At 33.4% G+C, this 24245-nt stretch overlaps 3 protein-coding genes across 4 annotated transcripts in view; 2 read left to right on the top strand and 1 right to left on the bottom strand.

Annotated features, from left to right (window-relative positions):
* LOC117118871 overlaps positions 1–9019 on the top strand; it is a 49226-nt gene extending 40207 nt beyond the window's left edge. Inside the window, exon 9 of one of the 2 annotated variants that reach the window (XM_033263617.1) lies at positions 265–9019. In XM_033263617.1, the coding sequence (XP_033119508.1) occupies positions 265–977 (713 nt within the window). In that variant the 3' untranslated portion in view covers positions 978–9019. Of the gene's footprint in view, positions 1–258 lie in introns of both variants that reach the window. The other variant, XM_033263616.1, reaches the window with a different exon arrangement.
* Positions 9020–10115: 1096 nt separating this feature from the next.
* LOC117118842 (transmembrane protein 230-like) lies at positions 10116–11436 on the bottom strand. Its single transcript, XM_033263557.1, has 2 exons — positions 11359–11436; positions 10116–10385 (listed from the first exon to the last, which is right to left on the bottom strand). Exons 1-2 carry the CDS (start codon positions 11434–11436, stop codon positions 10116–10118), a joined length of 348 nt encoding a protein of 115 aa, XP_033119448.1.
* Positions 11437–19568: 8132 nt separating this feature from the next.
* Positions 19569–24245, top strand: part of LOC117118841 (NAD-dependent protein deacylase sirtuin-5, mitochondrial-like) — an 8636-nt gene continuing 3959 nt past the window's right edge. The window contains exons 1-6 of the mRNA XM_033263555.1: positions 19569–19832; positions 20774–20881; positions 21350–21467; positions 22297–22384; positions 22704–22757; positions 23688–23897. Coding sequence (XP_033119446.1) covers positions 19599–19832; positions 20774–20881; positions 21350–21467; positions 22297–22384; positions 22704–22757; positions 23688–23897 — 812 coding nt within the window. The 5' untranslated portion in view covers positions 19569–19598. The remainder of the gene's footprint in view (positions 19833–20773; positions 20882–21349; positions 21468–22296; positions 22385–22703; positions 22758–23687; positions 23898–24245) is intronic.

Here is a 24245-nt window from a genome sequence, read left to right as displayed (position 1 = left end):
ATAAGAAATGCAGCTTTTTCTATAAAAATGAGCGTTAGAATGGAACAGCCTCAGTGTTTGAAGAATTGTATTGATTTATTTTAAAACTTGTCATTTTATATATTGCATTTTGTATTTATGTGCACGGCCTCAGGGAAAAACAAACCATGTGTTGATCTGGGAATCTTTTGTGAATAAAAAAGTTGAATCTGAATTGTTAATATCCCTCTCCTTTCTTTCTTTACATCAATTCAATAACGTATTTTGGTTTTCTTTGAGTTCCAGGAATGATGCGTTTTACTTCTGAGGGAATGAAGTCATTGTTCCAACCATCAATTAACAGTATCTTAGGATGCATCGATCAAGTGTTGAACCAACCAAACATCGGTCATATTTCCCACCTGTTCATCGTTGGTGGATTTGCAGAGTCTTCATTAGTCCAAAACATGATACAAAAACACTACCAAGATCACCTACAGGTTATCATTCCTCACGATATCACATTGGCGGTTGTGAAAGGTGCGGTGATGTATGGAATGGACCCAACTGTTATCAGAGTTCGTAAATCAAAGTTGACGTACGGTGTAGGCGTTTTGAACAAGTTTGATGCTCAGAAGCACCCGTTGGAGAAGAAAGTAGTTAGAGAGGAAATTGTATGGTGCACGGATATATTTGACAAGTTTGTTGAAGTCAACCAGGCTATTCAGACAGGAGAGAAAGTCTGCCGCAGTTACAGGCCAGCTAAACCGAATCAGGAAGAGATCCTAATCAGTATCTATTGCAGTGAGAAAGAAGATGTTAAGTTTATCACAGACAGAGGTGTTAAGAAATTTGGAAACCTAAAAATTGATTTGACAACTATACCGCAACTAAGTGAATGGAAGCAACGAGAGATTAAACTCACGATGCAGTACGGCGACACAGAGATTAAAATCAGCGCGCTTGACGTTCTTACTGGGCACTGTGTCAAAGCTAACATAGACTTCCAAAATGAATGACGTAGCTACAGTTAGTGAGATACACTAGATGTTGTTAAATGAAGTTAGAACTTGTACAGCATTAAGTCTATTTTATACTAGTAAACATATATATACAAGTACAGTAATAGTAGTATACAAGATACAAGAATATTTTTACAAATTTTAAATGACAATGAGGAAATGTTAATCTTGTACATAAGATCTCTGATAATGTGAATTATGGCTACATCATTCCCAGCAAACACAAAATTTTATAACATGTTGTTAACATTATGGTTAGGTTATAATGTTAATACAACATTCCAGTAATTAAATTATAATCAAGTTGCAAATTCATATATGTAGTTCTACAGAAAAAATGTTTTGTACACCAAACTGCAAATGTTATTGGCTTTTCCTGCACCAGCGGAAAAGTCATTGTCTTTATAACATAAAATTTATCAGCTGGGCTGTTGCTTTACTTAAATTTTTTTTTTTTAATTTAGTGATTAGTCATTTTGTAAGTAATGAGTGGTTATGTATTCTTCTAATAATACTGTAGTGGTAATCATTAAACATTTCTTGAAGTTTAATCCCTAATCACTAGTAATTTTGAAATAAGTATCTAGACAAACTGCAAAACATTTTATTAAATAGAACAAAGAGTAACAATTTTGAAACTCAAGAAAAACCTTTGTAGTTAAAAAGTGCTCTTCACTATTTTCTACCTTATATTCCAAACCCATTCAGCTCTTTAATACTGATGAGCTGATATTAGGGCTCTGCAATTTGACATTGCACTGACCAGCTGTAATAGAAGCTGGAAGTTGGTTGTAAACATTGGGAAAAATTTGGAAATGTGAAGGATTATAAAAATAATATATTCATCCAGGTGTGAAATACTGTATTATTTTAACAAAGGTATTACTTCTTAAACACACTCTCAACCAAATGTGTGATGATGACATGCAGTGGTTTTAGAGAAGTGATCAGTTGTGGAGGAATGTAATTCTCACATGTGAGGATAATGCTGTGATCACATACAGTACATGGTGATATGTCATGTATGGTGATCATGTTGTGACAGATATTTAGTCATTCATTTGTGTTATAAAAAAAAACTGAGTGATTAACATTTGAGTTAAGAATATTTTATGATCATATGTTGTAAAAAGAAGCTGTGTTATGATCAAAATCAAAGATGTGATCAAATTGTTAAGTGTGATCATTTGTAAAATATAATTACAGTACACTGGTTATGTTGTGAAAGCAATTTAATATTTCAGTGTCCAAGTTTTGATCAAGAAGTGAGTATATTTGTGATCATTTGTTAAGTATCTTGTACACTTTAGTGATTTTGTTGTGACAAGGATTTAGTCATTCATACTTTTGCAAATTGCGATTGGCATGCATGCTGACAAGGTTTCAGCAAGTCCAATTTGTTTTACTCATGACTTGTTGTATCATCATACAATTAATTAGGCCTACTGCTGGTATTGTGTAAATACAGTAAAGTTAATTTTGAGTACCGGTATATGTACTGATTCATAAAATGGTATCATTCTAAAAGGTATTTCAATACCATTATGTAATTGGATATTACTGTATATGAATGTAGTAGCTGTTATCTTGTTAGTGTTTATCACTTTTTTGTAATTTTTAGGGAGTAAAGCCGCATACTCACTGTGCCGATGGTCGTCGGCCGCCGTGATTCTATGGAGATCGTTTTAAATGACAATCCGTTCAGACTGCCACCAACAATCGGCAGACGGTGTCTCGTTGTCTAATGCTCACAGGGAGTGGAGTTGGATTTATGGGCCAACAGTCGCACAGCTGAAATACGCACTGCTTTCGGTGACTCCTCCCAGACCTGCCAACTCCTGGGCCATGAAAATCTGGAGATTTTTTTTAAATCTTAAAAAAATCTGGAGATTTACCAAAAAATCTGGAGGTTTCCAGAATTAACCGAAAGATAATGCAATTTACTAAAAAAGACACGTCAAGACTAATCATAGTGGTATAAAATCAATGGTACAAAATTACTGCAAAACAACTTATTAGATTGTTGCTTGTCTATCGCGGTGAATACATTGAATAATAACGATCTTATCAATCATTTATGCATAAATCAGAGTATTTTGTGGAGGGAACCTGTAAAATCAGTAAAATCGGGTGAAAATTACATTCGATCGGGAGAATTGGAGATTTGTTTAGATATCGGGTGACACACGACAGGATCGGGTAAGTTGGTAGGTCTGCTCCTTCCCTTCACTAAATGAGTACACAATCAAATGATTGTTTTCATTTTCAGGTCATCATTTTGTCGTTTTCTTAAAGAGTACATACACTGCTTAAAATGTTTATGTCACAAATTAAAGTTAACTATTTCCTCCTAGTGTGTGTTTCATAATCTTTGATTAAAAAAGTGGATGATGTACAACATAAATACAAAAGTTAGCTAATAGTAACAGTATCCATAGAAATGACAACATTTTTACATTTTACAATGTCGATCAACTAAGTATTCCAGATAAGTTTACTCTTAGTATTTAGAAGTAATGTAGCAAAACATTTATAATAGAAGCCATTCAATTTGTTAAATAGTTTTGATTGTCGGCATTAAAACACAAGATATTTCGGTGTAGTGTAAAAACAAATTGCTTGAGTGAAATATGTCCATTGATATGTTTACAATCAGGTGTGGCAACAGAACATCGGACTCCCATCTTGGGTGCCGATGTCCCGAATGATAGCGTACGTGGACTGGTCTATAATCAAATAAATAGAGTGAAGCAAAGAAATAAATGCCAGCTGAATTTGGGATTGAACCAATTACAATACTCTGGAAATTGAGCCGTCCCTCGTTGGTAATCAGGCAGATTAAGGGACGGGCTGCCCCCTCCCCCTTTCAGAAAGTTAAAAAAGAAATTTTAATAGAAAAAGAAAATTATTCATCGTCCAAAACACCTCAGAGGTTATTTCTGGGTGTTTAGAAAACACCATTTCCATGACCCCCAAGGGAAGTGTTGGCTCTCGATCTCCCTCCACCCCTTCCCCTCCCCCCTTTTGGACATCTCTGTATCCGCCCCTGGTAATGAGGGATGTTAATATTGATATCTTCTTTCGTAGGAATCATGTGAGAATCAACATTAGATTGGTAGTATTGATACAGGTACATCAACAAATAAATAAAGACATCAAACCAATCAGCAAATCAATCAGTATTTTTAGCCGTGGGAGGCTGAATTGGAAGAGAGTGGTGGCAACAAGACTAATAGCTTAACTAAGCCGAAAAGGCCAAAGGAAGAAAATTGATATATCGTTTTGGTATAATTGACAAAAATAGTGTGTGAAATTTGTGTCGTCACAATTATGACAAAAAATGTAATTAAAAAGCAATTGTTAGTAATGTATAATTGTTGGCTATAGATGTACATGGGTTCATATTGCTCCAAGAATTGTAGAGTTACAGTAAAGGTTAATTTATGTAAACCAGTGAAGACTGTAAACAGTAGTATCAATGCTGATTGGTGATTGTTGTATGTATCAGTGATGATTGTAAATAAGACAGGAGTTTTATTGCATAACTAATACTATGTAAAATGTTTAGATTAAGCCTGTGTATATTTTTGACTAAATGTAATGTCTCCAATCATAGGTCCATTCTCCAATCCAAGCCAATAGGAAGGGGGGGGGGGGGGAGATTTCTAATGTGTCAACCCCCTTTTCTATTATTCCATTAAACACCTTCTAATAAACCAGTCACGAATCATAATAAAGAAATATATCACATACATATGCTAAAATGCTTCAGATACATTTATTTGCCACCACCAATATAAGAGCTCTTCCTCTAAACCCTAGTAGGGCACCAACCTCTTTCTCATAAAAAAAAAATGCCTCTTCCCCCCACCCCCTTTAAGTAATGCTGGTTAGAGGCCTCCAATTAAAGAACCATATAGACCTCAGTATTATGCGCTATATAAATTTCACTACATACATACATTTGAATTATTAATGAAATCTATCCATGTTTTTGTGAATCCAAATACTGTAGATTAGGTTTAACGTTTGATTTTTAAGCTTGTTTTAGCCCAAATTGATATTTAATTTTATACCTACAGTAATTATGTACTTTATATACTTTTATACTGTATTCTGTATTTAAAATAGAATAATAGAATTAAATACAGTAGGTATGGTTTGCGATATTAATTTCCAAAAGGAAGTATTAAATAGATGTGTATGACAGAGGAGTGGATCAATGATTGCAGAATAGTTTAGGGTGGATTACAGGGTTGTTTCACCAGTTTTGGTATCAGTAGTAGGGATTTTGTTTTTTGTATTTTGACAGTCAAAATGAGAAAGTGCATTTCCCAGGATTTGGAATTCGTAATGATTAATTTTGAGTGCTTTGCTAGTGTAACATATTGAAGTTTTTAAAATGTTTATATGTATCGGTATTACCATGGAGGTATTAGTTTATTATTACAAGTTGAATAGAGTATGAATTTAATGGCATATTATATACTGTATACGATACATTATTCCTACTGAAGTATCATATTCAAAGGTGTCCCAAGTCTCCTGCAACTTGCAGGGGTGTCCCGTAAATCGTGACAGAATCCCGCACACTCGAAAGCAAGCAAGAAAGAATTCATAATAATAAGTAAACGCATGCAGTCATCTTTTTTAAAACATTTAAATAGAGAAATCTAAAGACCGGGTTTTGTGACCAGGGTCCCCAAGCCTCCTGCGGAGTCCCGGAATGGAGTCTCCAAGAAATCGGCGGGGAGGCCTCCAATATTACCGTGAAGAATCTTCTGGAAAATAACCATATTTACATGTTTTTACAAGTTTTTACCACTGTATTATCAGTTGCCAAATTCAGTGCCAGTGGTTACCACCATGCATTTAAACAGATCTCCCGGATGTGGATTCTTCCAACTTGGGACCCCTATAATTTCAATACTTGTTGAAAAATTATTAGTATGATTTTTTATTGTGTAAAAGTATGACAACATTAACTAGCATGCTAAAAACAGTATTATCATACGTTAATCTTTTTTGTTGGTAGGGTAGACTAAGCTAGCTAGATACTGTACTATTAAGTCAGCACTGTCTCATTAAAGCTCCTCTGAACAATGTTTTAGTGATTCCTCATTGTAGGGTCTAATGTTCTGTTCAAACGAGCTAGTTTTATATGTATGACTTGCCTATATGGGAGTGTAATATCATCATGCCCATATTTTATGCATAAATTACAGATATACTTCACATAATACTTGTGTGAAAAAAAGTACAGAGCAGTGATGCCATTTACTGTGTTTATAGTTTGATTTCATTTTTTTCTTTTCTTTGGGTAGTTTCTAATATACTTTAGTCATGGCTACAGGTATTATTCTACTATATACCAGCTCTGTTTTACCTATTATTCAAGCCCTCTGAGTCTTTTTATAAGCTCCATATATATTTTATTTATCATTGTTATTGAATTTTATTGGACTGTACTTAAATAATGAATGATTTTTAAAACTTTTTAAAGGTTTTTATAGAGCTATTACAACACTCTCTTTTCAGTACTTAGTCGCCGTTTCCAAAAAGAAACATCACTTGAGAATATGAACTGACAGTTCATGAAACGTTGGTAAAGTTTCACCAAAGTTTAATCCCTGGTTTAACAAAAAAGAAAATTATATCATAATATTTTTACAAAAACACATGAATTTATTTCAACAACAATATCAAGTTTCATGTGTAACCTGTGATTTTTCAATATATAGATGTGATGTAACATTATGTTCTTATATGGCAAATCATAGAAATATGTCATAAAACTGATTGTGTCGATAGACCTTATATAAATATTACAAGTTTTTTTTTTAACTACTGTATGGTATTAATATTGATATCCTTTTCCACTTATGTATAATTTATTAGTATTACTATTACTTTGTAAGTATATTGTTTGAAACATAATATATAAAAATGAATAATATAATTAGATTTATAGACGATTACACATGGTAGTAATTATTATCTGTACCTGCTATCTTTAATGGAATATTCCAGCTGAATCGATACAGTAAAAGGACAAAAGATAGAATTGACATATGACTTAGAAATTGATCTTTTCTTCAATATTGATTTAATTCCTCATAAGAAATTTAACAACCCCAAATATTGATGAAGTCTTAATTTTGAAATACAGCATAGCTATATGCATACACAGTGAATAAAATTACTATTGTTCATCCTATTCACAAAGTTATAGAAAATTGTCAATATAAAATATATATATATATATACTTTACAAATAATTTACATGATACAGAAAATCATATGTAGAATACATTACTAGTTAGTTTACCTCAATATTTTCATTAGTTTTCAATTTTATCTCATTAATTACAGTAATTTGGATTGATAGGGAACATGATTTTTTTTGTCCCCATAAATTGATTGGAATAAAGTATTATAAAGAACTAAAAACCCCCCAAAAATATCCAAAATAATATATTGTACAGTAAATCAGATACAGTACAAACAATCCATATTTTAACTACTGTACTATCGTACAGTAGATTATCAACTATATTTTCTTTCAAAATGAATAAATAATGCTAGGAATAATATTCACAACATATTACCAAAATCAATTCTAAAGAATAGTTTTCTAAATAATTATCAACACAACAGAAATATTACAAAATTGTGTCAGGTAAAATTCCCGGGACTATCTAAGTATCCATAACCTTGATAAGATCTGAAACAATTGTATCAACTTTAAATAAATTGCTTATTATTTGAACCTTAATTATTCAGTATTTTACTCATCTCCCTTTCATACTGTTTTATATATCAAACAAAATGTATGTATCGCATAATGGTATTAATAAAGATGTATGATGAATTTCCGCCTCTGTTGTAATTGTGAATTTAGTCATTTTCCTAAATACTTTAATATTGTATAGTTATAATTTAAGAATAAAATGTAAGTCTGATTACATTTACTGTATATTTTCTCTTGAATGATTTTACAGGTATCATGCACGAGTGTCTATAAAACTCGTATTTCTGATCTGAGTTTTCTAGTTCTAGAAAACTCAGATAGCTAGACACCCATAATGCCTGAATATATTTTCACACTAGGTTTGAATACAAGTATAGTACAGCATCACCAAGAAGAGAAAAGGGTAGTGCAAAGTTTTAGTACTGTACTTCAAGGATGGAATTAATTATTCTTCCGTAAAATTAAATCTCAAAATGGCCTCTGGTTATGAAAATGGTGCATCGGTGGAGTAAAGGCCAGCGTCACTGTAATTAAATACGATTTTAATTGTTTTAAAATAATTCGAACATCAATGAGATGTTTACAGTATACTTTGTAGTCCATGTTTTTACAATATCTACTATATTTATATACTATACCATTTCTTAAAAATAAATTGATAAAAATCAAAATTAAAATGTGCAACATTTGGCTCATGGACGTAGATTGGCAGCAGCGACCGCTCTAGGATATATTTTCTGTGGTGATAAGGTGTCCGACAAAGGGGACTTGAGATCGTATGCCTGAGCTGGGAGAAGGGGTTCAGAGAGGGTTCCCCCACCCAAATGAGATTTTTTAATAGCAACCTCTGGATGGCCAGAAATGGCACTCTCAGACTGTGACAGACATGTGTTAGCTTGGTGTGGGCCTATTTATATATATTTTATGGTCTGACTGCCCGACGAGCTCTGCCCGGGGGGGGGGGGACTTGACCTGTCCGATGGGGACTTACTGTAAGCCCCCCTGTCCCTGCTGGCGCTGCCACTGACTGGCAGTGCTACCTACAAAAAAATTACTTCATCTGTAAATCCTAAGAAATGACAATTGATAAAAATAATAGTAATTATAAATATACTGACCACTATATTATTTTACATTACATGAATACAATTTATACTTAGTTCTACAGTCGGCAATCAATGGGTCACGACCCAAGTGTGGGTTGTGGATAAACATTCAAGGGTCTTCAGTTCGCTAATGGGTCTCCAAAACAATAATAGAAAAGGTGTTTAGTGTTGTAATTAACATTTTAAAAAATTAGAATTATTCCTGTGAAAACTTTAGATCCATAACTTAAAATTCTGGCTATTTTTTTTTTTTTCAAAATTGTGTTAAATATCTGGTTGTTGTCACCTGATATGCCAACTGATAAGCTTGATCAAACTTTCTTTTTTGCATTCAACAGAGCAGCAAGGCCAAGTAAAGGATGTGTTTTTTTTTTCTAAAATGCACTGCACAATGAATCTAATAAATCAATTTCTTTTTCGTATACAAATTAATCTTATCCTTTGTTGCAATATCGAAAGTGAAATTATAAATAACTTTGCTGTCTATACTTGCCCTTAACATTTAAATACTGTATGCCATAAATTTTAAATAAGCACTGCCATGCTAATAAAATTTTTGAAACTTTTAGTACAGCATTTTAAAAAGGGCGCTTAACTAATTATACCACGTACATTTTCCAGAGCAGTGCTTAGCAAAGAAATATTTTGAAGCGGTGCTGATTAAGGAAATCATGTTTTGGTGCAGTTCCTATTCAAAGTCATGTTTTGGTGCGATACTTATTCAAGAGCAGCGCTCATTAGAGAAAATCGCTTACCAGTATTTGATGACTTATGATAATTGTACTTGACAAAATATACATAAATATTTGTTTGTATTAGCATATTACAGTAAAACCAAAAAACCAAAATGGTGAGATGCTTCCTACACTAGTAAACACTCAGTAAACCAGATTTTACAATAATTTATCATCTTAATAACTCACAAAAACAATTATACTTACAAAAAAATTAGTAATAGTGAAATTGCACTTAATAATGCACTTTTGGCGATTAAACAAATTCCATGATGATCCATGCTTTGAGGCACTATGACAGTAAAGGCTAACTTGGAATGCGCTGTAGTGTGACGCAGCTCAACGCAATTTATCTTTAGGGACAGACTTTAGGTTGTGAGAATATGAAACATGGTTAATATTCTACAACTCAACTGTCCTGATCCAGTTTTTTGAAGACCTATCACGTCTGTGTAAACTCACATGGACCAAAAATCATGTCAGACTGCGTCATACATCACTGTCGGGGCTGACCTTAACGCATTCACGCATTTTACAATCATCCTTACTCATCATAATCTGGTATGTCGTCAAATTTGTAGCCTTTATAACCTTTATAAGCGTAGTACGCTAAACGAACGTGGTAGAAGCCAGGAATGAAGAGGATGCAACCGATGACTATCACAGGCCAGGTCCTGTCGTGGTACTTCACACTGAAATATGTGTTGGTGAACAAAAGCACACCTACCGTCAGCAAGACAGTTCCCATCACTAACAGTATGATAGCAACAATGATGGACCGATATGGAATCTTTGGTTTCTCGATGGTCTTCCACTAAAGTATTTAAAACAAACATTATGCCAATATTATACAGAATATTTTATTACTATAATACAGTACCTGGTGTATGTTGAATTTTTATGCACAACAGGGAATGCTCCTCAGGGAATGAACAAGGTTGCAAATTTCAGAGGTGCAAGTATGGAAAATGTTTTCCAGGAGAGCTTTTTTAATAATGGTTTTCTTTACGCATCTAATTGGCTCTTCCTGCTACCCTGGAAAAACCTTTGAATTTGTTCGATTTTTTGTTCTATCCCGTTTTTTTTTTCCTGTCTTTGCACAGGGTTTTTCAATTCTTGGATTGTTCCTGCACTTGTTCCAAAGACCATAAGAATGATCAGCCTTGGTTAGAGATGATGATTTTAAATATTAAACTGGTAAATTAACTTTTTTTTGGTTTTCAATAGCATTTACATAAATAATTTTCATCCTACAACCTATAAAATTTATGCAAGTTGGACTGAAAATCCACTGACCGCAGGGTTGTGATCTATGGTCCTATGGTTTGAACTCTCCACAGCCCACTGTACAACAGTACTGTATCATTGCAGCCCTGGTTTGTGTCTAAGTAGCATCAAGCTTTTTATGTAACGTTTTTTTTTACTTCAGAACATAAATTTTTGTAAATGATTTTGTTTTTATTTTATAATTTCAACATCAGTTTTCATTATATGACTGAGAAAAAGTCTGTGTCCGAACCAAGAAGTAAACAAGGGTTTGGACAAAGTCGCTGAGTAAAACCCCTAATGTGGTCAAGAGGAAAGAGTTTATGGTTTATATGGTTGGTTACGATGCCTCCCTCGAATAAATGCCCCATCAAAAACCCTTTACCATTATTTAAATAAGTATAGTATCCTCAGTACAATGTATTGGTTTACATCATAGAAGTGTTTTTGATACTGTTCAATCAGTCATATATAGTGCCGTGAATTCATAGAAAAGTAAATATTTATGAATTTTTAATTACCTGAAGATCAGAGAACTCGCTGTCACTTTGCATGCGTACATACTTCATACTGCTATCAGTTGCGTTCTTCTTTGTCATATCACTTTCGTTTTTCTTAAACAAATCCAGAATGGAATGTTGGTAACCAGGAAAGATGATATTCAATTTATAGTAAAATCTGATGTCCAAGCTAAAAAAGAAAATACAACTACTGCTTTAAGATTAGTAATGAAACCATTTAATTTATGGAGGGTCATATTTGACATGGCCACATTCCATGTTAAATCTTGTACATACAACTACTGCCTGTAGTTTATAGATATGTAGTTGGCCTTAGCTTAGGGCCTAGAGTTAATTATTTTATTTTATTTACGCCGTGGCTATTAAGATATGGTACTGTATCTTAACTTCCATTTGCTAAAGGTACGGTAAATTGCATTATCCAATAAAATGCCGCCACCAGCTTGACAATATCGTTCAAAAATCTCTTGCTGCCTGCTTTCCTGCAGAGTTGTTATAAAAAAGTGACATAATACGTCAAACTCATGGAGCACAAAACAAGTCCACAATTGAGCAACTTGCTAAAAATGAATACAGTAAATAAAATCAAATGAAAATCAACAGAACAATTAATGACAATCTTCTATCACATATTCCTCAAAGGTGCATTTTAAAGACTGTATATAACAATAACAATATGTTGCTTTCATATGAGCATCTTATTAATAGGTCCTTCATGTTATGAGAAAGGATGGTATAATCAACCTGAGCAGTATAATAATAACTAGATTTGAACTCGTCACTGAGGACGAGTTAGGTGATCCGCCGCACTTTGACCCTCGATGAAATGTGCGCGGTGCAGATTGAACAATTTTTAAATGCTGAAAATGGCCTAAAGTATACGCTAATTCAGTTTTTAAAAAAAAGAATTTGGAGCATCTTAAAAGAGTTACTCATGCGTACGTGCACGTCATTTCACACATGCGCATGGTAATGTCACGAAATGTTCACTCATGATATGAGATACATGTATCAACTCTCATTGACAAAACGCCTGTTTGTGAGGGACTTATTATCCTTTATAGTATTTATCATATATAAAAATTCAGTTTTTGAATTCGGATGGCAATATGATGACGTCACAATGTCCGATCAGCCATAATGATCTATAAAATCATATCTACATCTCATGTTATTTCAGAATATGTAATAAAAATTTGGGGTCACCTTTCATCCTAAGGAGCTATAACTGATTAAAAATATTCATGATTTTAAGGATATATAAATTTTGGCGCGCGCGTATGCGCACATTAACACGAGCAAACGGAAAATGAAAGTACTTGGCATTTAACTTTGACATGAAGTGTATGCCCACTTATTATGATTCAAAAATGTTGAATGGTTAAGATGCTATGGGATCATGAATGTTTTGAGGAAAGAAAGATGAGGGGGCCTGATTTTAGCATAATTTCACTGTATATCGGCACAAACGCGCGCAAAGATCACTATGTTCAATGCGTAAGTACGGCATTGCTATTGACCATAAGATGACTGAAAAGAATGGAAAATTGTGAAAACAATGGAACCCAAACTATGTGAAAAAAAGGAATGTCTAGCTTCCGTACGTGCTGCGCGTGTAAAAATGCGCGCGCGTAGTGGGAAATTTAAAAAAAAATTGAAATGCTCAAAATGGCCTGAAACGTGCTGTAATTTAGTCAGAAAGTGATTCCGAGTTATGACGCGCATGCGTAAATTAGGGTACATTGCATTTAACATTGACTTGAAGTTAATGCTCACAATACGATTTCGAAATGGCAATTGGTTAGGCTGATATGATCGATAATATAAATACGCAAACTCACTTTTTGACTAAATTAGAGCACGTTTCAGGCCATTTTGAGCATTTCAAATTTTTTTAAATTTTGCACTACGCGCGCGCATTTTCTACGCACACAGATTTTTACGCGCGCAGCACGTATGGAAGCTAGACATTATGTTTTTTCACATATTTTGTGTTCCTGACATTGTTTTCACAAATTTCCATTCCTTTTTGGTCATCTTATGGCCAATAGCAATGCCGTACGTGCGCATTAAATATAGGTATCTTTGCGCGGATTTGTACTGATATGCAGCGAAAATATGCTAAAATCAGGCCTATTTTTAATCACTTATAGCTCCTTAGGTTGAAAGGTGACCCCCAATTTTTATTACATATTCTGAAAGCACATTAGTTGTAAATATGATTTTATAGATCATAATGGCTGATCGGACATTGTGATGTCATCATATTGGCATCTGAATTCAAAGAAAGTGAATTATAGCTATGACGTCATTTTAGAAAATACGCATTTGAGCGTATCTCGCTTATCCTTGATCGATCGTCTTCCAACTTTGAGTATGTTATAGCTGAGACAATTCTCTTTCATATATTTGACTTCTTTTTACATTTTGATGACGTCATCATGGTCAAAAAATTTGTTTTTTCTGACCCCCCCCCACATCTTTCTTTCCTCAAAACGTTGATGAGCCCTTATCATCTTTACCATTCGTCATTTCTGAATCATATTAAGTGAGCGTAATCTTCAGGTCAAAGTTGATTGTCAGGTACCTTAATTTTCCGTTCGTGCGACTTAACGTGTGCGTACGCGTGCGTCATAACGCGTGCGTCAACCATTATGAATACTTAAAATTTTGCCTACTTTTAATCAGTTATAGCTCCGTAGGATGAAAGGTAACCCCTAATTTTTATTACATATTCTGAAAGCACATGAATCGTAGATATGATTTTATAGATCATTATGTCTGATCGGACATTGTGACGTCATCACATTGCTATCTAATTTTTAAAAAACTGAAATTTTATTTATGACGTCATTATTTTTCAACTTATTTGAATGTATCTTGCTTATTCTTGATCGATTGTCTTCCACCTGTGAGTATGCTATAGCTGAGACAATTCTCTTTCAGAAGTGTCCCTTTATTTTCCATTTTGATGACGTCATCATGGTAAAAAAGAATGCTTTTTTGGAGCCTTCTCATCTTTCTTTCTTAAAAGATGTACACAATTTCAAAATAGAGGGTGGCAGAATGCATTTCGATGCTATCAGACCGATAGTTCGTATACTGTAAAGGGAAAATTTGTGTGCCATTACCAACCAACAGGGGGTTTTAAATTAAACTTGACAAGGTTTAAATTCATGTGCCATTACCATCTTCGGGCACGTCGTATAAGGTATTCGTACTTGTTCGTTAAAATTTTAAAATTGTTAATATCACTTTTCAGATAATTTAAAGCACGTTTCAGGTCATTTTCAGTATTCCAAAACTTTCCATAATTTACGCGCTGTACGCTCATTTCCACACCCACAGCACTTACTGGAGCTGGAAATTACGTTTCGGTTACATGTTTTGGGTTTGTGACACTGTATTAATATCAGTACCGTGCGCAAGGACATTAAGACGTATGTGTACACATTCCTAAGTCATTAAATGCTCAAAATTACTCTTTTTAAAAACTAAATAGAGCATGTTTTAGCATATAATAATTTTCAATCAGCACCGCACATGCTTCGTGAAGGTCTAAGTACGGCGGATCACCAAACTCGTCCTCAGTGACGAGTTCAAATCTAGTTAATTTTATTTTTTCCTGATATAGTGTAAGTAACATTTGACCTGACCTAATGTGAAAGTATACTACATACTTTTGAGTGTTTGTGAGTTTTTATTATCAAGATTAACTTTTTTTTTAAAGAATTCATTATCTCATCATTTAAAAGGGTTACATGAAAAGTTTTGCTTCAATGTTCAAAATTGAATACTCCACAGTTGTGTGACTAATATAGAGTACCACAGTCGTGTCGTCACGATGGAAGGTGGCACTTTCTGTTGTCAACAGACGTTGGTTACCGTTCACAGACTTTCTGGAATAGGCATTTTAAAATCTAATATTTTACCATCAAAATGTACTAAAAACACAAAAGCTCACATTATATTAGTTATCGAACACACATTTAATCATCAATTAAAATTTACAAAGAAAAAGTAAGATAAAACATCTTCATAATTACGTTAGAAATTGGGATCAATGGTGTGTCAGTTAAGAAAATGGCGTCCGGTTGAACTCTTTTTGCAATGATAGCAATGGAGTAGTATCACATGGTATCGTGACGTAACACTGTAGTACTCTATTATAAGAATAGATTTATAAATAAAAATATTTTACACAAAGTTTTAGTTAAGATTATAAATAGTTTAATACCTTCTTTTTGTTTTGTAAGTTTATTTGTATTCTGGATGCACAATCACTTTTTATAATGGGTGCCAAAGATTGCTTCAAAAGTGAACCCAATAAAATTCAAATCAAAATCCAAGACATAACATGCTACCGTGTACCGTGTTCAAATTTGACATTTATTCAAGTTTGACATTTATTATGGTGTGTATTTTTTTAAGTTTTTTTATATGAGCAGGGAGTTGTTAAATAACAACTCCCTACTCAGAGTTATACTTTCACATCAATTAAAATCAAATGTTTATCAGGGAAAAAACTTTGTTATTTATGTTTTAATGTATTTTTGAAAGAATGCGACACGTCGGGATACGCTAGTTCAGCAATAGCGAGCGATTTCACAAGTCTTCATGAACAAACACACCGGTTGCGGCATTTTATTGGAGGATGTAATTTACCCTCCTTTATTTAGCCAACAGAAGATAATATATGATACTATACTAGACAGGGAGTTTTATTTATTACTGCTGTGCTGTACAATATATTAAAGAAGGGTGTAGGCCTAGCCTAGGCTCTGCCTCTATTCTCACCGATTTTATTCATATAGGCTTAGGCCTATAATAATAGTATACACGTCACTACAGAATTTTGCCATTACACAAATATTATACATGTTTTATTTTATTAGTATTACAGTAGAAACTCTCCCTTGAGACACACCTCTCCTATGGAGGCTAGCCCTATGTTTACACACCCAACACACACGTATCAGCCGGTATAAAACTCTATCCAGCCTCCATCCTGAGAAATCAAGCTTAGGACCTAGGCCTAAGCCTAGCTAGGCAGAGCCTAGGCCTTGGCCCTAGGCCCTAAGTAAGGTAGTCCTGGCTAGCTACCGTCTTAACGCTAATTTCGTTTAGTAATCCTTTTGTATATATCTAGCCCTCCTAGAAATTGGACACCAAGGTAAATAAAAATTCACAATTTACCAAAGGAAATAATCATTACTAAAGAGATACATTTTAAAAATCGCTTACATTTTTGTTGTTAGCACAAAATACTGTACACCATCATCGAGAAACAAGATCGATAAAGAATATTCACAAAAACATTAATTGCGCCCTCAAACATTACTCATAAATACGGTCAATCTTGATAGTGCACACATAGTACAGTATAATATATAATGTTTATTTTGGGCTGATGTTATTTTCAGTAATATAATAGCGATATTTGGAAAAACCCATTTATTTTGCAACAAAAGATTTTACATTCTATAGAAATTTTAACAAATAAAAAATTAGGCTTTACAGGCCTAAGCTTCCTAATGTATTTCTGAGTTGGCCCCAAAGCATAATTATTACAGTATTTCTAGTAGGCCTATTAATTTGTAAGAACGGAATTAAAACAAAAGCCGATGATGGTCACAGAGAGTTAGTTTGTACAGGTAAACATTTAAATAAAAGAGAGAAAAAAAATTACAATTTGACCCCCCCCCCCCAAAAAAAGTCACTAGTGGTGTTTTTTTTTTTGTTTTTTTTTTTGTTTGTTTGTTTGTTTTTCTTTTTTTTAAAGATTTTTTAATCAATATTATAAATAACCAAGAATCACTATCAGATCGATTAATGACTAAATGTAGCAGTGCGTTTTTCTCATCATCACCCCACAGTTGGAAAATACAGTACCGTATTCCACAATCCGTGGACACATTTGAGTCACTAATTAAAACCCATATATTCCAGCAATTGTTTGTATAATAATTTATGTCTTTTTCCCCCTTTATATCGGATTGGCCTGCCTGTTTCTTGAGATCACTATCTTGGTCGCCGACTCTGAACACCCGGTCACCTGTGGCAGGGCGAATAATCTACACCTTATTAGATTATTGTCATCATGCTATTTAAAAAAAATTATTATTTGATGTAAAGCGCACATAGGCACTGCGTAATTATTATTAATATTATTATTATTATTATTATTATTATTATTATTATTATTATTATTATTATTATGTTTATTTTACCGACTTTAAGTCGATTTAACTATCCATATTATTCATTATTATTATTATTATTATTATTATTATTATTATTATTATTATTATCATTATTATTATATTATTATTAGGCCTATTATCATTATTAATATTGTTATTATTATTATTATTATTATATTGTTATTATTAATCTAAAATTTGCTACAAGAACGTGAAGCAGTAATGACATAATAATCATTATTGTTGATTTTCGGTATCATTTCAGCTGCTTGAGTTTCTTTCCTATTCTTCCTTCTTCCTTTATTATTTTAGTATATTTTACGTTATTTTTATTCATAAATAAATGATTAATAACATCAAACATTCATTAAGATTATTTTTAAATTACTCTGTATTACGTTTTTAAGGCCTATTATGTATACATATGATTTTTTATCTTGTCAATTAAGTCAGAGGTATGTCCTGGCAGGGAACAAAGGTCAAAAACATTTTTCTTTTTTTTTCAATCATATAGTGGTTCTAGATGTGTATAAGAGACAGATATATATATATATATGTATATTATAATATAAATCATCAAAGCTACATATGCAGTGTTTGGTAAGGGCACGATGGAACATCGTAGGCTACCCTGTACCGTAGCTTTTCAACGAATAAAGTCCTATGAAAAATCATTGTGTAATAAAATGACACATATATACATTTCTTATAATTGAAAATGTTAAATATTTGTCAGCAATTAGCATTTTTTGTATGTTACTACTGACCTTAAATTTTATAACTTTAATTATCAAATTATACGTTGCAAGTGCTTTATCTATATGTCCTCCCTCATATTTATTGCTTGTGCTGTTAATTACGCGTAAGTTAATTTTTTTTTTGTATTTGTACACTCCAGTGGGAAGAAAATATCCAATTGTTGATGTAGATGATTGAGAAATTGAATCCTAATTAATTGCATGTGTAAAAACATTGGTAAAAAAATGTGTTAAAAGGAGATAGAACATACTACTAAAGTGGGATTTAATTTCCAGAAGAACATTCAATAAAAGAAAGAAAAAGTCATGCTCTTGGGCTACACTATAGTGTTGCAAATATGTATGTAATTATTGTCTCTCATAGTTTATCTTTTTCTAAATACAATTTGATTGAGGGGTGGCACCAGGATTTTCCCGACGAGGGCCGAGGTACCCTTTCTGGGATATGTCCCAGACAAGAACAAAGAAATAATAATAATTACATAGGCCTAGTAAAAATGAGTTCATTTCCATTTTGATGCCAAATTGACGTTCCATACAATCGCAAAAAGTCAAGTGACAGAAGTATAAAAATCAAGTGGCGCAGTGCAAAACTAAAGTGGTGGCACACGCATTTGAGTTTGCACTGCGCCACTTTAGTTTTGCACTGCACCACTTTAGTTTTGCACCGCGCCATTTGACTTTTGCACTGCGCCATTTATAATTTGGTTTTTTGGCGTTCCATAGTATCGTGCATCCTTGTTTGGGTATTGTTCTCAGGGAATTCCCCTATTCGTTCACATTGTTTATTCCATGTACAATTTGAGCCGTTTGCACAGTTTTAAACTTATTTCACTGGGTAAAACCAAAATAATTGTCTCCACACTGCTGTCGTGGATTTTTTTTAACACAATTTTTATAACAGTCTTGGATTGAAAAAATGGATGGTGAATATTAAACTTGAATTAACGCATCAGTTATGATATTTTAATCATCTTTCCATAAATTCGACAGCCTCTATCATGCCTGTAGATGGGCAATATTTTTTAGTTTTCTTTCTATGCAAGTTTATTCCAATAAATAACAAAATTACAAGACGTTCTCATCCGGTGCAATATACTAACAATAAATAATAAATATCACTTGTTAATGTAAAAAATCAGAGCCAAGTTGCTGTTTATTAGAGGCTGACTTTGCACTTTGCATAACAAGTGATTTTACAATAATTTATAAGTTGTGCAAACGGCCGAAATTGTAAATACTGTAATTGTTTAGTATGTAATCGGCCAACTGAACTGCAATGAGGTATTTGTTCTGTAGATTTATTTCGTCATTGGAATCAACGCGACTGAGAACTTCAGTTAGAGTAGTAATGATGGCATCTCAGCGTCCAAGTTCAGACCTTGCAACGTTTCGTGAATATTTCCGGAAAGCTAAATACATCGTTTTCATGACAGGTGCAGGCTGTAGCGCCGAGAGCGGTATTCCAACGTTTCGAGGAGCAGGGGGACTGTGGAGAACATACCAAGCTCAAGTAAACTTACCTATATATTTGACCAGGCTCTAGGATGTACTGTTTGAGGCCTTTTATGCCTAGGCCTGTTCCTCAGGGGACCATAGTGTGACCATGAATAAGTGCCGTCACATTGGGGAGGGGATGGGTTGAGATGGGGTGCGGTGGGAAGGGGATGAGTCACTTCCTGCTGGCCATAATATGACTCAACAAAAAGAAAACAAAAATTCTGTAGAATAATATGGCTGTCTCTTATACACAGCGCTTAAAATCTGTCTCTTATACACATCATCACAATACATGCAGACATGTGGATAACAGCTTCCTCGATCTCCGAGAACCAATAACATTATAATACTGTATATGCATCTGATGTTCTCAGAAATTGTATAGATTTTATTATTTCAAAATGTCTGAAAGCGAGCGCTTTTCCGGCCTCCAGCGCCTGTCGTTTATAGACTGATAACTGTATCATCACTGTTCATTAGCCAAATGATCTGAAGTTTGAAAAGTGCCTTTGTAGGAAATATTGCTCTGGTCGATTTTATTGTCAAGAAATGATAACTTGCATAACATTGAAACATTCATTAGACATTTCCAAGAATTTTTTATGTTCCAGAAATGTACAATTAACAAACTGCTGCCATCTGTTCCGGTACTATTGGCAAATATCTTTTTATTCATACCAGTTGGCATTGCAATTTTGCAATGATTCGCTGGATTTACGAGACACAATCTCTGACATAACAAAAATCTAGAAGTTGCTGCTGATCGCACCACCTGATTTGAGAGAATACACCCGCCTTACAGCTAATCAAGTACAGCCTTTCAACAGTCTAACCGGCCTTGTGGTGCAGGGAAAACAGACTTTAAAAGATGGTGATGATGATGAGGATGATGATGATGATAATGAAGAAAGATCTTATTAATATTATATATAGTTTTTGTACTGTTTTGCACAGGATCTAGCTAGCCCTACTGCATTTGCGGCAAATCCCTCTCTTGTGTGGGAGTTTTATAGTCATCGACGTGAGGTAGCTGCCTCCAAAGAACCAAACAAGGCACACATTGTGAGTAAATAAGGCAATCTTTCTTAAAGATGTATTGTCCTGGGCATAAAATACCAAAAATATCTTTTTTTGAAATTAACTTGCTCATTTTGAAATAACAGAAATTATCAATTTGAACATTAGTGTACGTACTTAAAAACTTGTTCACCCATAATTTTAGTGAAAAAAAGATAGCATGAAGTGTTTCTTTATTTCTTTATTATCATTTTCCAATATAAAAATCAGGGTACAGGTTTTTTTTCTTTAATTCAATAATTTCTATGCTCAAGTTAATTAATTGGTATGTTACTGCAGAATGAGAAAGTTAATTTCAAAATTTTGTCTTTTTTTTGTCATTTTCAGTGGGAAAAATTTTTCAGCCATGTTTGCACTGGAATAATTTTGACCAAGAATCTGATCAAAATCTAATACTTGTACATTAATACAGAAAGAAGGAATTTTTTTCATTGAATATTTTTTTGTTCACAGGCTATAGCAGAGTGTGAGCAACGACTTGCTAAACAAGGACGCTCAGTGGTTGTTATCACTCAGAATATTGATGAACTCCACCGTCGAGCAGGTTCCAAAAAAGTCCTTGAGCTTCATGGTAAGTTTTCAATCACTGTCAGTAAAACAAGCTGTTGTAGAGGAGTAATCAGTTGCAGTGTCAGCATCTGAAATCTGGGAGGAGGGGGAAGTGAGAAAGTGAGGAGGCATGTAACATTTCGGGGGGTGGGGCAATATTTTTTTCCATAGCAGACTGGAGATACAATTACAATTTATCACAACACACAATAACGTGTAACACTTCTGTCCATGTGCTTGTTATTTTTATTCATATGCTCAGTATATTTATTACAAATGTAAAAAGTTTCTTAAATGCATAACATTCAAGTGGCCAGTGGCCTTGAAATGACAGACAGACCGACGGGAGCAATTAATGTTGTTGGCTTTGCCTTAAGGCATGAATGTGTTTGAATTTAAGAGAAATTTTTAAAAGCTACGCTTTGTTTTTATAAGAACCAGTAAAATTTTGCCAGGCTCAGTGTTTTTTTGTTTTTTTTTTGCTGATTTCATGTTTAGAATGTTCTTAATTTGTTCTTAGTGTTACACACTTTACAAAAGTTGAAAATTATTGTACAGATCTGTACTGTATTCGGTATTACATAGTAACTCCTACTGCAAATAAGGTATGGATAAGATGTTGGGTTTCCTATTTATTTATTTATTTTTTTATAAAAGCTCATTTGACATTTTACCAGCCTCAATTTGTTCTTATTTTGTTCTTAATTTTTTGGCGGTTTAATAATAATAATAATAATAATAATTCCAGCCTCAATGTTCTTATACAATGTGTTCTTATAAAAAAAAAAGTAATTAAGTACCTGCACCGCTCGCCGTGAGTGCTATCAATTTTACTCTTGATTTTTTACCAGGAACTCTGTACAAAACAAGGTGTACTAAGTGCGGGATTGTTGTTGATAATTACACCAATCCAATAGTCCCAGCACTTGCTGGTAAAGGGTAAGTATTTGTAAATAAAATACAGCTTAAAAAAAGAAGAGTACAATTAGGTAATAAAGGATCATTTCACCTACTAATACTGATGATTGTACAGGTAAATGAAAAATGAAAAATTTATTTTTAACACTGTTGTGGAAAAAAATGGGAAATTAAAAAAATTGTTTTTATTTATATTCATTATGTTCAAATGCTCCTATCAAATCTACAAAAAAATAATATTTCTTCTTCAAAATTAAATAAATATAAGTATTTATTTTGTTTACTTAACTGCTTTGGCTACCAGTTTTTAGACTGACATTTCATGTTTTTTAATGACTAGTTTACCAGATCCAAATGTGATGGATGCTAGGATTCCAGTTGAGGAGTTACCAAAGTAAGTCATTTGAAAATAAAAAATATACACTAAATTTCTCTCTATAAAGATCAAATAAAATACCAACTTCAAATAGAATAAACACATCTTTCACTTTTATGATACCAACTTTTTTTACTTTAAAAATCCTTAAAATATTATTACTAGCCTTTTATATACAATTGTAAAATGTAAATGTCCTTTGGAGGAGGGGATAAAGCCCCATCAGACAGGCCAAGCCCCTTCCCTGCTGGGCCACTACCTGTTTCAACAAAAACAACACATGCTAACACGCTAAAAATTGCCCAAATTAGGAGCGCTTAAAATTGCCCTAAATTTCACAGTTTTTCTAGGTTCTAGGGGATTAGCTCATTTTGTCCCTAGACACAGCTTGTCATCTCCCCACTTGGACTGCTTAGCCCCTCTGCAAATCCTAGCACCACCACTGATCATTTCCTTACCAGCTTTTCCGTACATTACTATGGAAATTTAATGATGATTGATGATGAGGAGGTGCCTCATACTGAAACCACAAAATTCCCGCTGTTGGGCTAAGCGTCTGTCCACAAATGTATCTATGGGTTTTCTCTTGCCTATTTATGTAGCTCTCTTGACCAACGTATATAATATAAAGTTAATAATAATAATAAAATTGTTTTTTTTAAAATAAAGAAGAGGTAGATTTGAACAGCATTAGTACACTCGATTAACTTTACACATAATGTGTGCACCTTTACCGCTCTGCTACACTTCTCCTGATAAGTATGTACAGCTGGTAATATTACACCCCTATAATACAACAACCTGCGGATTGAGCAAACCGACTGCATACATAGATATGGCGCAACATGGCGAGGGTTTGTAATCTCAGATTATCTAGTTGGTATTGTTTTTACTACTACTGTATTGATATTATGGTGATAGCTTTTGTTGTAATTATTTATTTTTTAGGTGTTCTGAATGTGGTGCTCTCACTAGACCGCATGTTGTCTGGTTTTCTGAGGCACTGTTTCCTGATGTTCTAGGTGAGGTTGATAAACATCTAGAAAAATGTGACTTATACTTAGTGGTAGGTAACCTCCTTTTGCATGATAATTATTGTATCTTAATTCCTTGCAACGAAACAGCAAGGGATAGTTTCCACCATAGTTTAAGACTTATGTAAAGTGTATAGAGGGATCTGTGATCTATTAGGCGCTATATAAATGTGGTTTTATTATTGTTATTATTATTATTTTTCAGAGGTATCTGTTTTTAGAATGTAACGGCAGACACCTTGTATCACAACTTTTAAGAGTTAACTTGTAGTTTTTTCCCTTATGGAAATTTATATATAATTGATCATTTAATATATATTTATGCAATTTGTATTTTGATGTGTCTGTTTGATTTTGTGATGTTTTGAATGCATTTTATCTCTCCTTTTCGGAGGTTTTCTGAAATAAATTGAAATTGAAAAATTGAAATATATATGTATATATATATACTGTCTCTTATACCCATCTAGAT

This window comes from Anneissia japonica, unplaced genomic scaffold (genome assembly GCF_011630105.1).
Source record: "Anneissia japonica isolate Jap-2015-1 unplaced genomic scaffold, ASM1163010v1 scaffold737_len1565949_cov176, whole genome shotgun sequence".
NCBI lineage: Eukaryota > Metazoa > Echinodermata > Crinoidea > Comatulida > Comatulidae > Anneissia > Anneissia japonica.
The sequence above is the reverse complement of the archived record's forward strand: the minus strand, read 5'-3'. Positions and strand labels throughout refer to the sequence as shown.